Raw genomic sequence first — 18,580 nt, 5'->3', positions numbered from 1 at the left:
GTCAATTTCTATTATTTCTAGTGGCAAGCACCAAAAATTGATATTTTTTTGTTAAATTTCTACACAAGTGCATGCATTTGGCAATAGTTTCGTATACTGAAAGCTCTTTGGTGCTTGTGAAAGGATGCTAAAACTCGAAGTTTTTACTTAAGCTCCTAAATGCGCTCAACAAAAATTGCTGGCACTCAAATTTTAGCGCTATATACTCTGTAAAGCGTTAATTGAAGCATTGCACATAAAAAGTTACCAAAAAGGTGCCGTTTTTTTTCAAATACAAAAATTTATTTACAAATACTTAAACAAGTCCTCCGTTGGGTCATAGTTTATGCGCCAATTCTAGATTTTCCAGGAGATAGCACGTTGCCATTTTAACCAAACATCAGTAGATTCAATATATTTTTTTTTTTAATGTATGGTCTTGATCATAGTGATGCGTTGGGTAATCTCAACATACGTAGTCTTACAGCTTAAAACTCAATGATCCGTAGCCGTTTGAGATTTGATTTGTTTCTGCTGATATAGAAGTGCGCACTAACATTCCGCAGGGCCTGGGATCGAGCCAAGCTTCCAACTAACTTCAAAAAATGTAAAAGAAATAGTTGTTTCTAATAGCGGTCGCCCCTCGGCAGACAATGGGAAACTTCCCAGGGTATTAGTGCTATAAAAAAAGCGTAAAATTGTTGTTCCCTTCCCTTTTTGTGACAACATCAAGGCGTACGCCAGAAACTGAAGGAGAAGTGCTAATCTATTATTATTACTATAAAGGTTTCCACATTTTTCCCCCATTTATTATGAACCTAACACCCGTTATGGTGTCTATTTTCTACTTTTAGATTTCACATTTCCACCTTTCTAAACACACGACGCAACAATCCTCTGCCCTCCAAACAAACCCATAATTTGCTTCAATTATTATTATTTATTATTTTATTTATTATTATTTTTTGGAAGAACAAGGGGTTTAAGCTCAAGGCTGATAGAGTGGCTCTACCATATGATCGTCCGTCCGATTGTGTCTTCTGCATGCATAGCATGGCGGTAGAAGACACTTCAAAAAAACTGTCATAATTCACCTTAACAAACTGCAAAGATTGGCATGCCTATCCGTTACTGGATCTATAAGAATGTGCTCAACTGCGCCTCTAGAGTCACTTCTGGGATGAACTTCTCTCCATATTTCTATCCAGTAAACGCCAGCCACGAGCGAGCTGTAACTTTGACTATCTAACGACGGCTTCATCACATGCTCCATTCAGGTATTCTTGTGAAGATACCAGGGTGAGAAATATGCGGAATCTCTGATTCCATGACTAAAGAGGTCTGCTTTGGCAGAAAGTTCTAAGCGATAATCTCCGATCGCGAAGGTTAGGCAAATGGGCTCCCTGAAATTGATCCCAGTTACGTACACTAGGTCAGCGATAGTTTATGGATGGAGGGCAGAGCAAGTGCTGGTATTTTTAGATCTAGCACCTAGCTTGTAATTCCCATGAACAAATGGCCCATGGTTTTTGAGGCTGAAGCAGTCGAAATTTTAAACTGCGCAAAATTAAACCTTCAAAAGGGTTTGAAGGGCGCCTTTCTGGTAATCTTTTCAGATAACCAAACAGCCATCTGGGCCCTTTCAAACAGGACTATGAAATCCCTGCTGGTTAGAGACTGCATTGACATGCTACAAATTTTGGCAGCCAGGCTATTGTGGACTCGAAGGCAATGGGGTCGCCGACGAATTGACATTAGAAGACCATTCTGTGGTATCAGCTCATCCTCTTCAATAGTCATAATTACTAAGTGGGTACACTCTGAACGCATTAAGTGCTGGGCAGCTTTTCAACAGAGACGATTTTATTTCAGAAAATACAAATGGCATCCGGCTACTTTCTGGGTAACTGACTGGTCACAACGAATTGAGATTCCACTTGCACCGAATAGGTGTGATCACAGAGTGGGAATGCCGGATCTGCTTTGAAGATGATGAAACTTCATAGCATATTCTCGGTCACTGACTGGCTTTGGCCAGACAAAGATTGATCGATTTTAAGCCTTCAAAAGTCGGTGGTATTGTAAAGAATTCACCTATTAAAGCCCCTTTTAGGATTCATTAGGGAAGCCGAAGGTATCTTGACCACATTGGGTTAGGGATTCTCTCTTTAAGATACACAGAAGATATTTTAGGTAGCGGTGTCTTTTGTTATGTTACACCCAAGAATTAACTAACTACTAACTATGTTACAAATTTCTTTCACCTCCGCTATCGTTATTGTGGTCTCCTGAAAGTTTTTCTAACTCCATATACTAAATCTTTCTGAATGAAATTAATTTGTATACACAATTTCACTGTGTGTATTTATTTTATAGCATAATCACGTAGAATAAATCGCTATGCTTATAAAATTGTGTTTAATAAACTTCCTCCGGCAATAACAAATGTTTAGTTGCGTGACAATCTACCTTCTTCTACTTCTATAATCCTTTAAAACCCTAAATAAATAAAGCAAATTGCTTTACATAATAAGAAAGCCAATAATGGTGTAAACTAACTTTTCATTCAACAAAACAAACATTTTGTTAGGTAAACGAAAATGCTTTAGTTTTTTGGAGCTGGTAGAATTATAAATATTGTAAATAAATTAACAAAATTAATACATATGGGCTTATTCAGGACCTTGAAACAGGCTTACTAGAGCTTTAGAAATATACATTTAACAAAGAATTTAAAAGTCTGTATTCCGAATCGACAATTAAACTAAGGAAGACGTGTAGCCTTGATAATAATCCAGTTCAAAAGGGCTGAATAAATTTAACGAAGCAAAAACTTAATTTTCTCACACGAAGAGTATCATTTAACGAGTAAGCGTCCCATATTTACCGCTACAAGCTTGTACGTAGCATACATACCTACATTAATACAAACAAAGGAGCGATTGTCGGAAATCCTTAGCAACTAACAAAATCACAAAATCCACAAAAAGCTGCCATCAAAAACCCCAAACTAAGCGAATATGTTTGCCAGAGTTTTCAACAGCTTTGCACTTTTGCACTTTCGCCAAACGCACACACTCACACTTTTATACACACACAGGCGTTTAACTGCTAACTGGTACAGCAATCAGCGTCACAAGCAGGCAGCCAGTTAGTCAGGCAACCACTAGTAGTATTACAATCAGCTTTCTTTCACCCCCTTTGACCAACGCCAAACAAAATTCTAACACCACCCCGACCTGCGACTAGGTTCTTAGTCGTGATGTTCATTTCCCACCAGTTCTTTCTTCTGCTTGATCAGAAGCTACAATGAACTCTCGCCCGCTGGTTGTTGGCTGCCTGAATGAACAATCGTTAACGCTGTAACGAGCGTTGCCTGTTGCCAAGTTGATTGTACAACCGCATCCAATACAAGCATCCAATACAAGCTTACAATCACACAGAAGCATACAAATGTATGTATGTATCAACAGCATCCAAGCAATGTCATTGGGGATTTTCAATCGTTCGGCAGTTTGTTTTTGCTGTTTCTGATTTCCGGTTGTATGTTGCTGTTATGTTTTTTTTGCTATTTGACAACAACAAAAAGGACAATAATGTTTTAGAAATGGTTGTTGTTGTTGGCAAAATTTCAAAAGTGCTTTCGCCATCAGCATCGATGGCAAAACCATAAATAACGCATCGTGCAGTGGAAAGCAAGCGCTGCTAGCCAGCGAGTATCATTCATGTGGCGTTGCGCGCACGAGGCGGACGTTAGAGGTGAGCGGGCCAAATCGCCAATGGCTGTATTGAATTTTAAATGCGCATCGCCAAACAAGGATATCAGATAAAATGGCGCAGGACAAAAGATAAACGACGTGCGGCAGCGCCAAAAGATTGCTGGTAGGAGGTGGGGCAATGGAACTCTTGGCAAAAGGAGAGTAAATAAATTCGAAAAATGCAAATCAAAATACAAAAAGTTACCTATGGTCATACATACACTTACACAGTGACTCACACAAATGACCAAGTGTTGATTTCTTTTAAATATTCTTACAGCCCGATTCTGTGCACTTGATAAATTGAAAATCTTTATAATTTGTAAATTTTTTATTATTTATGGAGAATTGGTATTCTAGAACAGAAATCAAAAGCTCTTTTCTTGATAAATTATCAAGATTGAAAATGCTATTGACAAATTTAAATTTCATGTGAAATGTATAAATTTTGTATATTAATAAATTTGTTTCTAACAATTAAATACTCCATGTGCCGGCATTTGAACCTACTACACACGGAATTATAGCCGACATCTCTACCTACTCGGCTACGGCAGTCAAAAGCTGTTTTGCTTTTAAATTCATATTTTTCATATGTGACAATGAAATCAGTTCCACTCATGTGGAAATCAGTTCCACTAATGTGGAAATCGTAGAGCTTTTTGTTTTATAAATATTGACACAGAATGCGAAGGAAGCTTTTACTTGATAAAAATCTTGATAAAATTTCTTTACAAAAAATTTATCAAGAAAACCCAGAATTGGGCGGTTAATATTTTTTCGAGCTAAGTTTTTTGCGATATATTTTTGTATAAAAGCTCCTTCCAGGCTTTAACAAAAAAAAACCATATCAATTACAGTTTCAAACTTTTTAAAAAATTCAAAAAAATTCAAAAAATTTTCATCAAAATTTCAACTTTTTAATCTGAATCTTTGGAGCATTTTTGGGTATTCTGTGTTATAGCCCATATAATTTTAGTCCAAGTTTCAATTTACAAAAACTGGCGTGGAGCTTTTGACATTTTTTTGGGAGCGATCCCCGCATTAAGCATTTTCATGCTTACATGGAAAAAGTGCAAAAATCCGTCACCGAAATAATTATCAAATATCAATGGGATTTTTAGCCGGTTGCAAAATAAAAAAAAAATGAAAATGTTCAAAAGATTTTCAGTTGAAATTTTGATGAAAATTTTTAGAAATTTGATAATTTTTTATTAAGATTGAAATTGGGATTTGTATGACTTTGGTTAAAGCTTGGACAATATTTTTATAGAAAAATAAGAAAAAAAAACTTTAACTCTAAAAACATTATGAACTTTTAAAAATAAATTAACACGTAGTCATTGGTTTGAGTCACTGTATGTATGTACATATGTGTATGTAACCTTAATATGTTTAAAAATAATAATCGTAGGTACTAATAAATAGAAGAAATAGACTCTATTTCATTTCATTTCATTTATTCATTTCAGTGATTATAATTAGTACAATAAGATGTCTTATCTTTTATAGTACAACAAACAATAATTATTATAAACAAAGGACATACGAATACAATAACGTCTATATGATTTCCTCATTACAAGTATGCATATATAAATTAAAAATACAGAGGGAAATATAAATAAATAGTAACGTTACAAAAGTAATAGAGGAGTAGCTTACATTTATTATAGATAATCAGTTAAAAAAAATAAATATATGCCCAATTTAAGTTTTATTATTAGAGAAATAACTATAAAGCAGTCGCCTATAGTTGTTTTGGTTAAGACTGTTTCTAATAGTAGCCGGAATAGAATTCCAGGTACGTACAGTGTTGATAAAAAACAGTCTTGTAGAGGTAATTAAATAAAACTGGGTACAGTTAAGGTACAGGAACGGACAGATTTACTAAATATAAGTTTTCATACAAATATGACGGTGTTTTTACTGACATCAGACGGAAAAGAAAAATGCAACTTCTAGCCTTCTGATAATCAAGAATATTACAGCCTAAAAGACGAGACCTCCAAGTAGATACATATATGGTCAAACCTGCGCAAGCCATAAACATAACGAGTGACGTGATTGAAAGCAATTTCAATTTTATGAGCAGATCTAGAATCAAGTTTGTTGTAAACTAACTCTGAGTAGGTTGTAAGTGGCAGTATGAATTGAATGGCAAGTTTTCTTCTAATTTGAAGAGGCGTATAGTGCACAAACTGTCTTAAGTTACGCAGAGTACCATATACTCTACCCACAGCAGAGTTAATGTGGTCGATACTAGTAAGGCTGGAGCTAATTACAAAGCCAAGATTAGTAATTTTACTGACATACTTTATTGGAGTGTTCCTAATGCATATTGCATACGACTTTGTAGCATTGAGACAGAGGCCATTGTTATTCGCTCAGTGCAACAAACATGACAAGTCACTATTCATTTTAAAACACAGATCACTTGTATCACTAAAGCTTAATTCGATTTGTATATACACTACATACATATGTATCTCGTCAATTATGTGATAAGGAATCTTGCTCATTTTTCACGTAAATGGATTTGTTAAATAACTTGTTTAATTAGTAAAAAGTTTAATTGTCTTTTTCAATTTATAAATTTCTAAAACATTAGTGAAAGTTAAATTGGCTGCCAATGAGGAGATGTTTTTTTTTATTATTTTTAAAGCTCACAATTGGCATATACTGGCAAAAGCTGGCAAAAGCATTTTCGGTAGCCTTTACCGTACGGAGCTTTCATAGCCTCACTCTCAATATCATTCATGTCAATATGTAAACTTACATTTATACATATTGAGTTCTAGACAGTTACCAATTCATAAATGCCATCAAATTTAACATCTTTTAATTGACTTCAAAAAAGGAGGAAGCTTATCAATTCATCGTTAAAAATATTTTTTATGTATGTTACCGGACACCGTTTTCGATATTTATCGCAAATTTGGCCCCGTACTAATTTGGACAGTGTGCTAGTGTTTTATAATATCACCTTACGTAGATGCTTTACTAGCCATTATTCACTTTCAAAAAAGTTTCCCTAAACATTCTGCATTAACATTTTCCTTCACAAACTTCCTACCGTCCACCTTGTTATTCGCAACTTTGCTACTTTAAGCGCATTTCGTAGCTTCCGTTCGTGAACGGATGCGTACGCGCTCAACTTCAATTGCCCCATGGCTGATCTTGCATATATGAAGTCATTACATGATTACAATACTCGAATATTTTTACTTACTTGGACCACAAAACGATGCGTTCATTGCAGTCACCACAGTCGGTATTGGTTTTGGCGGCTACCGCCTTATAAAATGCCAGCAAAAAAAAAATTAGGTTAAATATTAAAGTGCAGGATGCATGCTGGCCTCTGACAGGACACAACGAGCAGTAAAAAGGAATAAATGAGATTTTGTTTCCGCACAAATGAGAAAAACTAAAAAAATAAATGAAAAATCAAGAAAGGAAGAAAAAATTATGCGGAAAACAATAAAATAGAGTCAGTCAACAGAATAAAAGAAAGAAAGTATTGTATGAGCTAAAACTACTGTTATACTTAAGAAGAAAGACGTTACGACAGCGAACAAGGATAACATAAAGTTCACTCACATACATACACACAGACACAAGCACATTCGAACGAAAGCAGCGACAATCTGCAGCAAACAAATGGAATAAGAAAACGAATACCAGAAGCTGGAACACCTTCTATATATATGGGGCGTTCCATACCAAAACGGACGGGGTTCACACTTCATGTGTTTGATTTGTTTAAAAATTTTTAGGATTGATGCTTGTTGGTTGATGATTGACACATACACACATCTAAATTAAATATGAAAATAGATAATTTAAAAATTTTTTTTCTTGAAAAATTTTTCACATAAAAATTTTTTGATAAAAAAAAAAGTTTTTGAAAATATGCCATCTCAAAAGAAGTGAAAAAATCACAATGGTAGCACGAGTATTGCGCAATATTTAAGTACATATAGTATTATGGGGTGCACTCTACAATAATTTTAGATATGAATTTTTTGTTACACCGAAGTTGAATAAAATTAGTACATTGCAAATTTAAAAATTTTTTTTAGAATTTTTTTGAGTATGCAGTTTTGTAGCCCATTAAATTTTAGTACAACGAAAGCAAGTTCTAAACTACTGCTAACTTGCCATGATTTTTAGAATTTTTATGCTGACGGCTTTTTGTATTTTTTTCTTATGGAAGAAAATGCAGAAAACCGTGTTCAAAGAAAGTTAAAAAAAAAATAAAATTACTTACTTACTTACACTTACACTTCATTATACTAAAATTTAATGGGCTACAAAACTGCATTCTCTAATGCTAAAAAAAATTTCAAAAATTTGTAAATTTGCAATGTACTAATTTTACTCAACTTCGGTGTAAAAATAATTCATAACTCAAATTATTGTTGAGTGAACCCCGTAATACTATACTTAAATATTGCGCAATACCCAGAGCTGCCATTGTGATTTTTTCACTTTTTTTGAGATACCATATTTTCCAAAACTAATTTTGATTTTAATAAAAAATTTGTATGTGAAAAATTTTTCAAGAAAAATAAATTTTAAAAATATTTGTTTTCATAGAGAATTTTCATGTGTGTATGTGTGATTTTTTTTCAAATTTTTTCCTCGCCCCGTTCTCGAGATATTTGGAAAACTATCAAAACGATTTGTTTTTGTGCTGTAAAGTTTTTAAAAATTTATTAATCAAGCTCAAATTTCATATTTACTTATTATTTACGTTTATGCATCAACCCCAGAAATTTGAAACAAATCAAACACATGAAGTGTGAACCCCCTCCGTTTTGGTATGGAACGCCCCATATGTAGTTGCTTGAATGTACATATATGTATACATATGTGTGTATCTGCATATGCAGTTTCATGAGCACATATAAAGCACAAAGAGGATTGTAAATTCAAGTCGGTAAATAATGGCGATGCCGTACGAAACTTAACGGCGACGACAGGCAAGCGAGCGCTCCAAATGGCCACATGCTGCTGTGTATATATACAAATATGTATTTACACATGTGAGTCTGCATACATATTTCTGTATTCTTTTGCAGTTCTCGTAGGATGTTGCTGCGGCCACAAACTGCATACAACTTAAAAATTTAGTGACGCCACTTGGCTGCCGCAGCTGATTGCCACCACTGCTGTGGCGCTGTTCACTGCACGTTGCATGCATTTTTAAAATGCAACCATAAAATTACACGAAAATTTATTGCCTAAATCGCAGATAAAATGTAACCTCAACGGTTTATCAGCAGCAGCTGTCGCCATGCTGTGAATTGCTAACTCACTCACAAGCTTACCCTTGTTAGCTACTGCCGGATACAGCAAGATTTTGCGCGAAATGCAGTTAGTGTGTCTTTTATTTCAATCGGAGTTGCATACTTTTTTGGGCAAATACTTAGTTCTAGAATCTAGATGTACAACTGTATATGTATATGTACATATGTATATGTATATGTATGTTTTATCGTCTAGTAGCCATTAAATGCTCACTCATACACTTCCACGTACAATTGACGTGACAAGCGCTGTTGAAGCTCTACTCTAGACCACAGAATGTGGATCAGTCGCAGAGTGGTGCATGCTTTTCTTTTTCATATCGGTAGTAATCGCAGCTTCTGACTTCACTGCACTGTAATGTATTACTTGGATGTTGTCTTGTCTTTGCATTATTGCGCATAGTGGCACAACTTCAAGGAAATACAATGGTTAAAAATAATTGTGACATCGACGAATTCTGGTAAGCTGGGGGAGGATCCCAAACGAAATATTCTGTTATTATCAAGTTTGCTAGCCATTCCCATGCTAATGACTATTATTCTAAGAACCGAAATGTTCCAGACGTTAATTAATAACTTGTTGGAATTGGTACCACACAGACAAGGCAGAATATGGCAAAAATTAAGCCTTCTAAAATGCAAAGCCGACAACAGAACTTTATTTACCTAACCTGGATTGAATTACTGTGAGTCTCTAGTTCAACGAGAAATACGTAATATATCTACCTCTAAAGTGCTTTGGAAGAATGCCTTTCGAAAACACTCAGCAAATTATCGGAAGGTTGCCTAGTTGTGTTGAGAGTCTCGCACCCCAGCTAAGCTGCCACAAGTTTTCAACTGTCGGAATAAGTGCGATCTAAAAACTCCTCTAAACTCAATTCCTCATGTTGTGGACCCATTTTGTTGTCTTGGCGAATCGTTGGAGATCACAGATGATCAGAGAATCCAACTTAACTGAACGCAGAAAGATTGCATTTGCAATAGCGGGGCAGTGTTGAAGCTACAACAAAAGTAATTAACTGTAGGTATAGCTTGCATCCATATGAAACAGTGTTAGCTACCTTAGAACAGGCTTAAATCTCTCGAGAATACATGGAATCAACTAACTTAAAATTGCTCTTTCAAAGCTTGTCCGCTCCGCATTTCCCGGCGATATATGATGTCTGGAGTCCCTAACCACACGAATGGATACCATCAGCCTAATTGCTCAGAGTATCCTACTATAATTCTTACCAAGCCTTTTCAGATTAGCGATGTCGATTGCACTGGCTTGGTCATATTGTACGCATGTTTTACGACGCTCCATTCAAAAAATGTCCTTCGATTCGGCACCCATGGGTATACAACGAAATCAAAGCCAAATAAAAAGAATAAGTGGGTTCTACGACCGCAGTATATCGAAGAAAGCATACCCTCAACGGCTTTGGCCCCAACCACAAGTGACGGAGATCATCGAAGAAGTCACGTAAGGTATTTAAGTAGGCTGTTAAAATCTCGTCGACACTTTTTCTTTTACCTGTGTCCAGCGGCGGCACATTTTTTCCATGCAGAAGTCCGAAGGTCGGTTCTTTGTTTAGCGGAATAGGGCTGATTCGACACTCACCCAAATTCTGTACTATATTTGCTGTTGTAGCAGTGATGATTTCTCATCGTATAATATCGCATATATAAACAAGTTGTGTCTACCTTGAAAGGGTCAATGAACCGATGCATCTCTTCATAGGCTGATATCATAGATGGTAGTCAAAGCGACTTACGCGTTGGATACCACTAGATGTCAGCTAAAAGTAAGAGTATCTTAGCCATCTTAATTGCTTTTGCGTTCTTCAAACAGTTTTATATATGTACGTTAACGCAAATGCTATCTATGCAGCTTCCTGATTCGAAGTCTCCCTTTTTCTACAGATTGGCTGAGATAATCTGATGCCTTTTAATAGCTTCGGTCAGAAGAATATATTTCTTTCCTCTTACCATTTATAAAGGATTTGATAATATGTAGATTATCTGCGTGCCGATGTAAATAAGGCTACCCAGAATCAACCTAATTCGATCCTCCTACAGTAGCCGATATCTGAATTTTCGGCTAACTTTGGTCTCCGGGACATGAAAAACACTTTCTAATAACTTCAGCGTATGAGACGCTACATAATTTCTTTAATTTCTAAATTCTAGTTTCTAAAACTTAAAAGATTAAAAACTGTATACTAACAAAAAATTTGGATGCAATTTTTTTTGAATTTTTTTTCAGTGTTCTACAAAATTTTAAGCTTTAGTTAATACTAGTATCGCCCCGTTGTCGAAATTCGACCACCTCACTTTTTTTACAAAATTATTCATTTTGCTTGGGAAGTTTTTATGTTCAGCAGCACCTGTTGATCGTCTAGGTAACTTATAATGTTTGGTGGTGTAATATACATTCTGTTAAATAATTTTAAAATTCATAGCAGCAGTAGGGAGGAATACATTTCTATGGGATTTCGTTAGCGTACTAATATAGAGATGGTATTTGTGAGGGAATAAACTGTATTCTAAAAATTAATAAATAGGCACAAGTGGCAAACAATATCATTTTGAATTTGGTCCAAAGTGATATGTTCAAATACTATATAATTTCACAAATATTTCGATTAGATGCTAACAGTTATGTAATTGAATTATAATTTTTTTTAATGCATATTTTGTACGATTTTTTTTTAATAACTACTGTCCTTTGAAATAATTTCCATACATTTATTTTCATTATTTTTTTTTTTTAAACACTGTCGTAGATTTTTGGCTACTTTATTTTTCTGTTCTACTTTACTTGCTCTGCATTGACAATATTTTACAGCATATGCACGGCCCTGTCTCCAAACGGCGTCCTTCAACTCTCCAAAGCCAAAGTGTTTATCATTCCTTGCTTACGCTTTACGCTTAACCTGCCGCCTCCTTTTGTCTTAAGCTCTAAAGGAATTTTTAATTTTCTCTTGGTGAATTTTCTATTACCGCAGCATTTCGTTTTCCTCGCTGCTAGCTGCTACTTCTAGATATTTTATCGCCATTTTAAATGCTCCTCCACTCAATCTGGCGGCCACTAACTCACTTTACTCTTGCGTTTGGCTTTTGTTGCCCGGAAATCTTGGCTCGAATGTACATAGCATAAGTAACGGTAGTGGCACTAGAGTGTGGTTACTTGCTAGCAATACTGTAGCGATGCTTGCTTCTAAGCTTTTACGCGTTAGTTCGCTTTTGATTGTTGTACAATAGCAAAAGCAACAAACATCTTGTATGTACGTTTGTCATTCGTTTACTGTTGCAGAAATTTTCCATTTTTATGGTCTGTTTGTGTCCTTTCACTTGACTACATTTGTAATCTTTTTCCAACGATTCTCCTTTTTGGCATTTTTATAGCCGCTTCGACGCTTAAGTAATTGAAATGGCCAAAAACCAATGAACAAAATTGTCGACATTTCAAGCGTGGGTTCGTTGAGTTGTGGTAATTGTTGCTGGCATGTTGCAAGTGGCTTACAAAGTGGCGTCTAAGTGCGAATCATGGTGTGTAGCGAGAATTTAGCAGACCACGAAGAGCTCTGCTTCTTTTGTTGTGTTTTTTCATTGTCTACTACACCTTTGTTTTTTGTAGTTGTGTTAAAAACGCATAAACTAGTTTTATTTTATTGTGAGTTGCACTCTTTTTCGCATCTACAACTAAAGAAATCTTCATTCGAAATTTAATTGCATTTCTTAAACTTTCTTATCTGGAAAACTGTAAACCTCGCTTTGATAAAGACTGACATTTTTTTCTCTAAAAACAAAAAGAACTTTAAAGGGCATAAAGAGTCCTACTTAATTTAAATAATTTTTCTTAAAAATACAAATGTATTTTTAACACTATTTATTACAGCCTGAAATTTTTGCTTACTACACGTAGCCACTTTATAAAATTTTCAACACTCCAAGGGCGCATATAAAAGTAATTTACGCTTCCTTTACTTTTGTATTTGTTTGTTTGCTCTGCTCAAACGCCTAAACGATACTCCTTTCTTTTTCTGCTGTAACCTGTGCTTTGCTCATGCATCGCCGGAAGTTGCAGGCTGTTTCAGTGCGTAGCGGAAGTAGAAAGAGAATTCCACAGAGGCACATAACCGGCACACAATAAAAAATGAAGTCAATAAACTTACCAGAAATATCAGTGAAATTTAAGTCATACTAAATGATTTGCATGGCAAAAAAATATGCCTATATTTCAAAATAAGCGTTACATAAAAACTCACGCCAATCTGCACCGGACACTAGCCCTGCAAGCCGAGATCATCAGCATACCCTTTGCAGCAGCAAGGGGAACATACTGTAATTGGTTCGACATAATCAAATATAACTAAAATCAGAAGCATCGATATTGTTTACCAAAGTGACTTTTTTTTAAACATATTTACATGCGTATGTAAACTATATACATACATATCTACATACATGCACCGTACAAAGTGTTCATTCTAGGCTGTGATCATCTACTTTGAGATCTTTCACTTAATATAAACATTAACTTTACTTTTCCAACTCCGAACTGCATTATAATTATACTCCATACATAAACACTATATATTTGTTTGTACGTATGTATGTACGTAGTAAAAATTTAGAGACAGTCTCTTAAAGCGCTAGTTCCGCCCTATACATTTCAGAACTATCTCTGAACTAGCAGAGTGACAGTTAAATTTTTTGGTGTGCTAGTTGCGCTCTGTTGAGAAGCATATGCACAAATTCTCACTTCTCGTACAATTAGTGATGTTACGATACCATGTACTCGAATACCTCTACCAATTACCGAGTATTTTTTGTAATTCGATACGCGTTTACAACTACGTCATGGGTATTGAGTACAAAGTGCAATCAACTAAAAATAGATCTGTGTTGTAGTTTTTGAAAGAAACGATTCAATATGTGAAAATCGTATCGAATTAGAGGAGGTTGTGCAGCCAGCCTATGATTTGCGGAAGCGTCGTCTATAATTAGATCGTTTTGAAACCGAAAAATCAAACACGAGTAAACAATGAGCTTTCTCATTACTTATCATCTCCTATATCAGCACTTCCAAGTAACTCCATTTCAAAATAGAAGGATATCAAAAGGCATATTCAGCTCTTCATAAGCCTTTCTCCACTGTACTATGTCGTTATTTTATAAACGGGCATCGAGTTAAAATTTCTTGTGTGAGTACTTTCGAGTACAAGTTGAATCGAGTATTTCCTCGAGATACTTTGAGTAGCATTGAGTATTCTCTTCAATACTTTCAATGAGTACAGGCATCAAGTACATGGTGGTGTCGGACGAACACTACGTACAATAATAAAATAGCTCAGCGGGAAGACCTCCGACTTAATTGGTCGCGAGTTCAAATCGCGGTGGGGGAAGTTGTGATTTTCAGATTTAAATTAAATCATTTAATACATTTAAATTGTTGAGTGTCGCTTCAAAATTGAATAGAAAATTATCAAATTTAATATAAATAAAATAAAAGGATAAAACAAATTAAGGAAAACCACAATCTGTAAAAGAACGGAAAAAATTAAAAAAATTTCAAAAAATCGAATAACTAATCAAAATCTCTCCAATATGGAAACAGTTTAGAAAAGAAAAAATAATCAGTAATCTAGTTTTAAAATTTGTTCACATAAAAAACTAATCGTCCCAGAACTGTCGAAAATGGAACCAGTTCAGAACTAGTTCGAAAGTTCTGCAGAGGTGGCAATTTCCACTTCGTAGGACATCGCCATGTAAAAAGAGACAGTCGAAAGCATTGCGTTGGCATAGATCGAGAACCAGTACCGCCTCTTAAAGAGCTAGTTCTACGCTAGTTCTGAACTAGCGCGATTTACTGCAGGGATATTAACTTCGTATTTAAATTTTTTTGAATACCCGTATTTGACTTTCTTGTAAATAATAATAATTCTTTTGTTTTCTTTAATTGTTTCACAGTTGTTCGGCATCTTTTACAAAATTTTAATTTTCATTTACTTTGTCGTTACTTGTGAGCTGTGCAGCTATGCCGCTATTGCTATTGTTGCTATTGCTTCTTATTTTCAATATTTGTTTTGTTTACTGCTTGTGAACTATTTGTTAGCGCACTACTTGGACGTACTGAAGTAGAAACTGTAACTTCTCTCATTGTTCCTTGTTTATTCTTGCGCATATTTTCTTAGCGAAATGCGAAAAGTTTCTTAATTTTGTGTTGTAAGAAAATTTAGTTTTCTATTTAACATTCATACTTTTCAAATGAAGCTTTATTTTTTTGCATGCTCCACTCGTAAGCTATGGAGTGGGAGGAAAAATAAAAAAATGCGCACAGCAAGTTTTAAAATTATATTTTAATATACTTTCGCTGTGTAGACGAGTTGTAGTGTAGTAAGTTTTAGTATGACTAGTAAAGTTGTTATTTAATTTGTTAGTCATTGCAAGATTTATACACACCACTAGCAAAGCTCTGGAATCCAATGTTACTTTAAATAAAAATATTTTTAAATGCTATTTGCATACACTCAACGGGTGACGGGCATGATGATATCAGGGTTTTACCCTCAACGTCGATTAAAGACCTAGAGACATTGCTTCATTTTCAAAATGGAAATCTCGCACACTTTTAGAATGGGTATGCAGGCAGTCTATCACGTTTCTAGCTACCGTGTTTGTATCCTTTGTCCCGCATTGGCGAGGGCTCATTCCTCTACTATTTTTTTACTGCCTCGCTGAACTGGATTGTGCCATTTTGCGATTTTGAGTGCTTTATCAGAGCTACAAATCGGTGTAAGCAGAGTCTCTAATATGGCATCAAGATAGACTCTCATTTCTTTGAAACTCTGGAGCTGATGGAAACTTTGTACTTACGGATTCTTAGTCAGCTCGAAAAAGTCTCGAAAACAGCCTTAACATTTTCCGTACCAAACTATGTTTCCATTTTAGTTGGCCTGTGTAATCAATACTTTTAAAAGGTGTTTTTTTGTATACCCTCCCAATAATTTGGACCCTCAGAAGAGAGCTTTGCATATAGAATCTATCAAATTTTAAAAATATATATTATTTATTTTCCAGCACAATTTTCAATCCGGGTCCCTTTGAAAGCCCGGGCCCGATGGAAAAACTATTTCTTTTGAAGCAGTTTCAGGTATATATAATAAACAATGATCGCAGTTACAGCAGTTGAACGGTTTAACAGAGAGACATTTTAGCAGCATACGATCATAAACAGCTTTCACGCTGTTCGCGTTTCTATCGGAGATTTCATTTCATAGCGGTTATGGGCACCTCCTTGCCCACTGGCAAAGCTCTTTTAAGCTTTCTATATATTTTGCATAGTCGCGTGTAGAGTTAAAGCTCTCTCTGCCCATTGCTGTTTCATAGACATTCGTGCAGAGCTTTTGTAAAACTCATATAGATTTTGGATATGTAGAGTAGCTCAGCATGAGAGCTTAATGATCATAGCAAACTTAAAAAAAGCTTTTCTCAAGGGCTGCGTTTTAAACATTGATACATACAAAAAAAAATATATATATATATTTGAAGCTTACAGATTTGATAGATAAAACTTGCTTGCAGGAAGGTCCTGCAATTCACTTTCGAGTGAAGTTCAACCCGATTGAATTGCAAAAACCGCTGACTTTTAAATTTTGTAAATAAATTTACAAAAACATATCTGCCCGATTAGTTTATAAATATGAACATGCATAGATATATATACACAGAAAAAAATTTCCTTGATTCTAGGAAAAATATATTATTCTATGCATATTTAAATTAAAATAATTGACTTACCTTACTCTAGCCACCTCCAATCGGACTCGAACCTGCGATCTCAGAACCAGAAGCAGTAGTCTTCACGCGACGCCATAGCCGACATTTGCCAGGAAAGCAATTAACTTTGTGTTAACAGCACTGACAAAATTCAAAATTATTTAAGGAAATTATTACTTAGTGATATTTACTTCCACAAATTAATGACGCACTATTTCGAGCATGAACCTGAATTAAGGAAAGACTTCTCAAATTGAGTAAATTTTTCGTAATATTAAGGACGAAACACTCTTAAATAAGGAAACTGGTTTCTTGTTTTAAGTTTTAAGGAAATGCTTTTTTCTGAGTGTACAATGCTTTGTATATGTATTTGTACATATTTATTTATTTTAACCAATTATCTAAATGCATATTATGTTTATACTAATTTTACTTATTTTGTTTCCACCTTTCTTCTTATCCCGTTACAGGCGAAAAACCGTACAAATGCTCCTGGGAAGGATGTGAATGGCGTTTTGCACGCAGCGACGAGTTGACGCGCCATTATCGCAAACATACGGGTGCTAAACCATTTAAATGCCGTAACTGCGATCGTTGTTTTTCGCGTTCTGATCACTTGGCGTTGCATATGAAGCGTCACATGTAAATAACATTTCAAAAAAAGGCCATGGAAGGATATCGAAAGTAAATGAGTGAAAGGTGCATAAACAGGATACGTAGCATTCAGAAAGCTAAAGTGCAAATGTATTGAGACTTGCTGAGAAGCAGTACACAGCAGATTTACTATAGAAAATGAGGAAAAACAAAGCAGAGAATTAAACAAAAAAACTACAAAAAACAAAAACATACACACTAAAGTTAGTTTGAATAGAAAAAAAAATAGATTATAAGAAAATGAAACTAAAATAAGAAAAAAAACCTTGACAAATGAAAAATGTAATGATATTGTGCCATCAACATGCAAAAAATGCTAAAAAATAAGAAAAGTTTAACTTAGAAAATAATAAGAAATATAATTTAAAAACGCACACAAAAACCTAACAAAATTGCATTTGAGTAAACTTTACGCGCAGCACACACAAATAAATTTAATTACAAACATATGTACATGCATAAGATGTGTATGTAAATTATGTAAGGAAATTATTTTACTAATTTTTCGATTTCATTTCACACAACTAAGTTTAGGCTAATTTTCAAACAAGTTGAGTAGTTTCCATTTTGCTGGCGTGCAAATAAAAATATGAATAAAAAAAATTTTTTATTAAAATTAAGTAGTTGTTAATTTCATGTTGGCAACACAACATACTCCTTTACGTGTTCAACGCATTAGTTCTTACAACGCCTCCAATGCTGCTTTAATACACGCATAAAAAATATCTTCAACATAAAAAGAAAAAAAAACAAAAAACAAACAAATAAGTAAATATTATAAACAAATTCTTTAAGAGCTTATGCATAATTTTCGCCTTTTAGTCGTAATTGTATTTCGGTTTTTTTCTATGTAAGGTAAAATTTTTAAACCCAAATATATTTAAGCGCATTAAAAGCTCAGCAAAAGTGCGTGAAAGCTTTTGAGTGTGCTTGCAGAGCTATTATTGTTTGAGTATACCGAACAAATAATGACTTTTACCAAAGTAAAGCAATTTTTTTATTACCACGATTATAATTATTATTAAATAGTTATCGTAACTAAAATTTATCAGTAACTAGATTTCAAATATTTTTTTTTTGTTGCGCTTAGTTTATAAGTTGATAGCGCAA

General features: G+C 34.6%; 1 protein-coding gene across 1 annotated transcript in view; it reads left to right on the top strand.

Moving 5' to 3' along the window:
* The window catches only part of LOC118743765 (Krueppel-like factor luna), a 104,783-nt gene extending 86,563 nt beyond the window's left edge, over nucleotides 1–18,220 (top strand). The window contains exon 5 of the mRNA XM_036476528.1: nucleotides 17,287–18,220. Coding sequence (XP_036332421.1) covers nucleotides 17,287–17,462 — 176 coding nt within the window. The 3' untranslated portion in view covers nucleotides 17,463–18,220. The remainder of the gene's footprint in view (nucleotides 1–17,286) is intronic.
* The last annotated feature ends 360 nt before the right edge of the window (nucleotides 18,221–18,580 follow it).

This window comes from Rhagoletis pomonella, unplaced genomic scaffold (genome assembly GCF_013731165.1).
Source record: "Rhagoletis pomonella isolate Grant_MI unplaced genomic scaffold, Rhpom_1.0 Rhpom_scaffold_00007, whole genome shotgun sequence".
Lineage (NCBI taxonomy): Eukaryota > Metazoa > Arthropoda > Insecta > Diptera > Tephritidae > Rhagoletis > Rhagoletis pomonella.
This window is presented reverse-complemented; position numbering and strand designations above follow the sequence as displayed.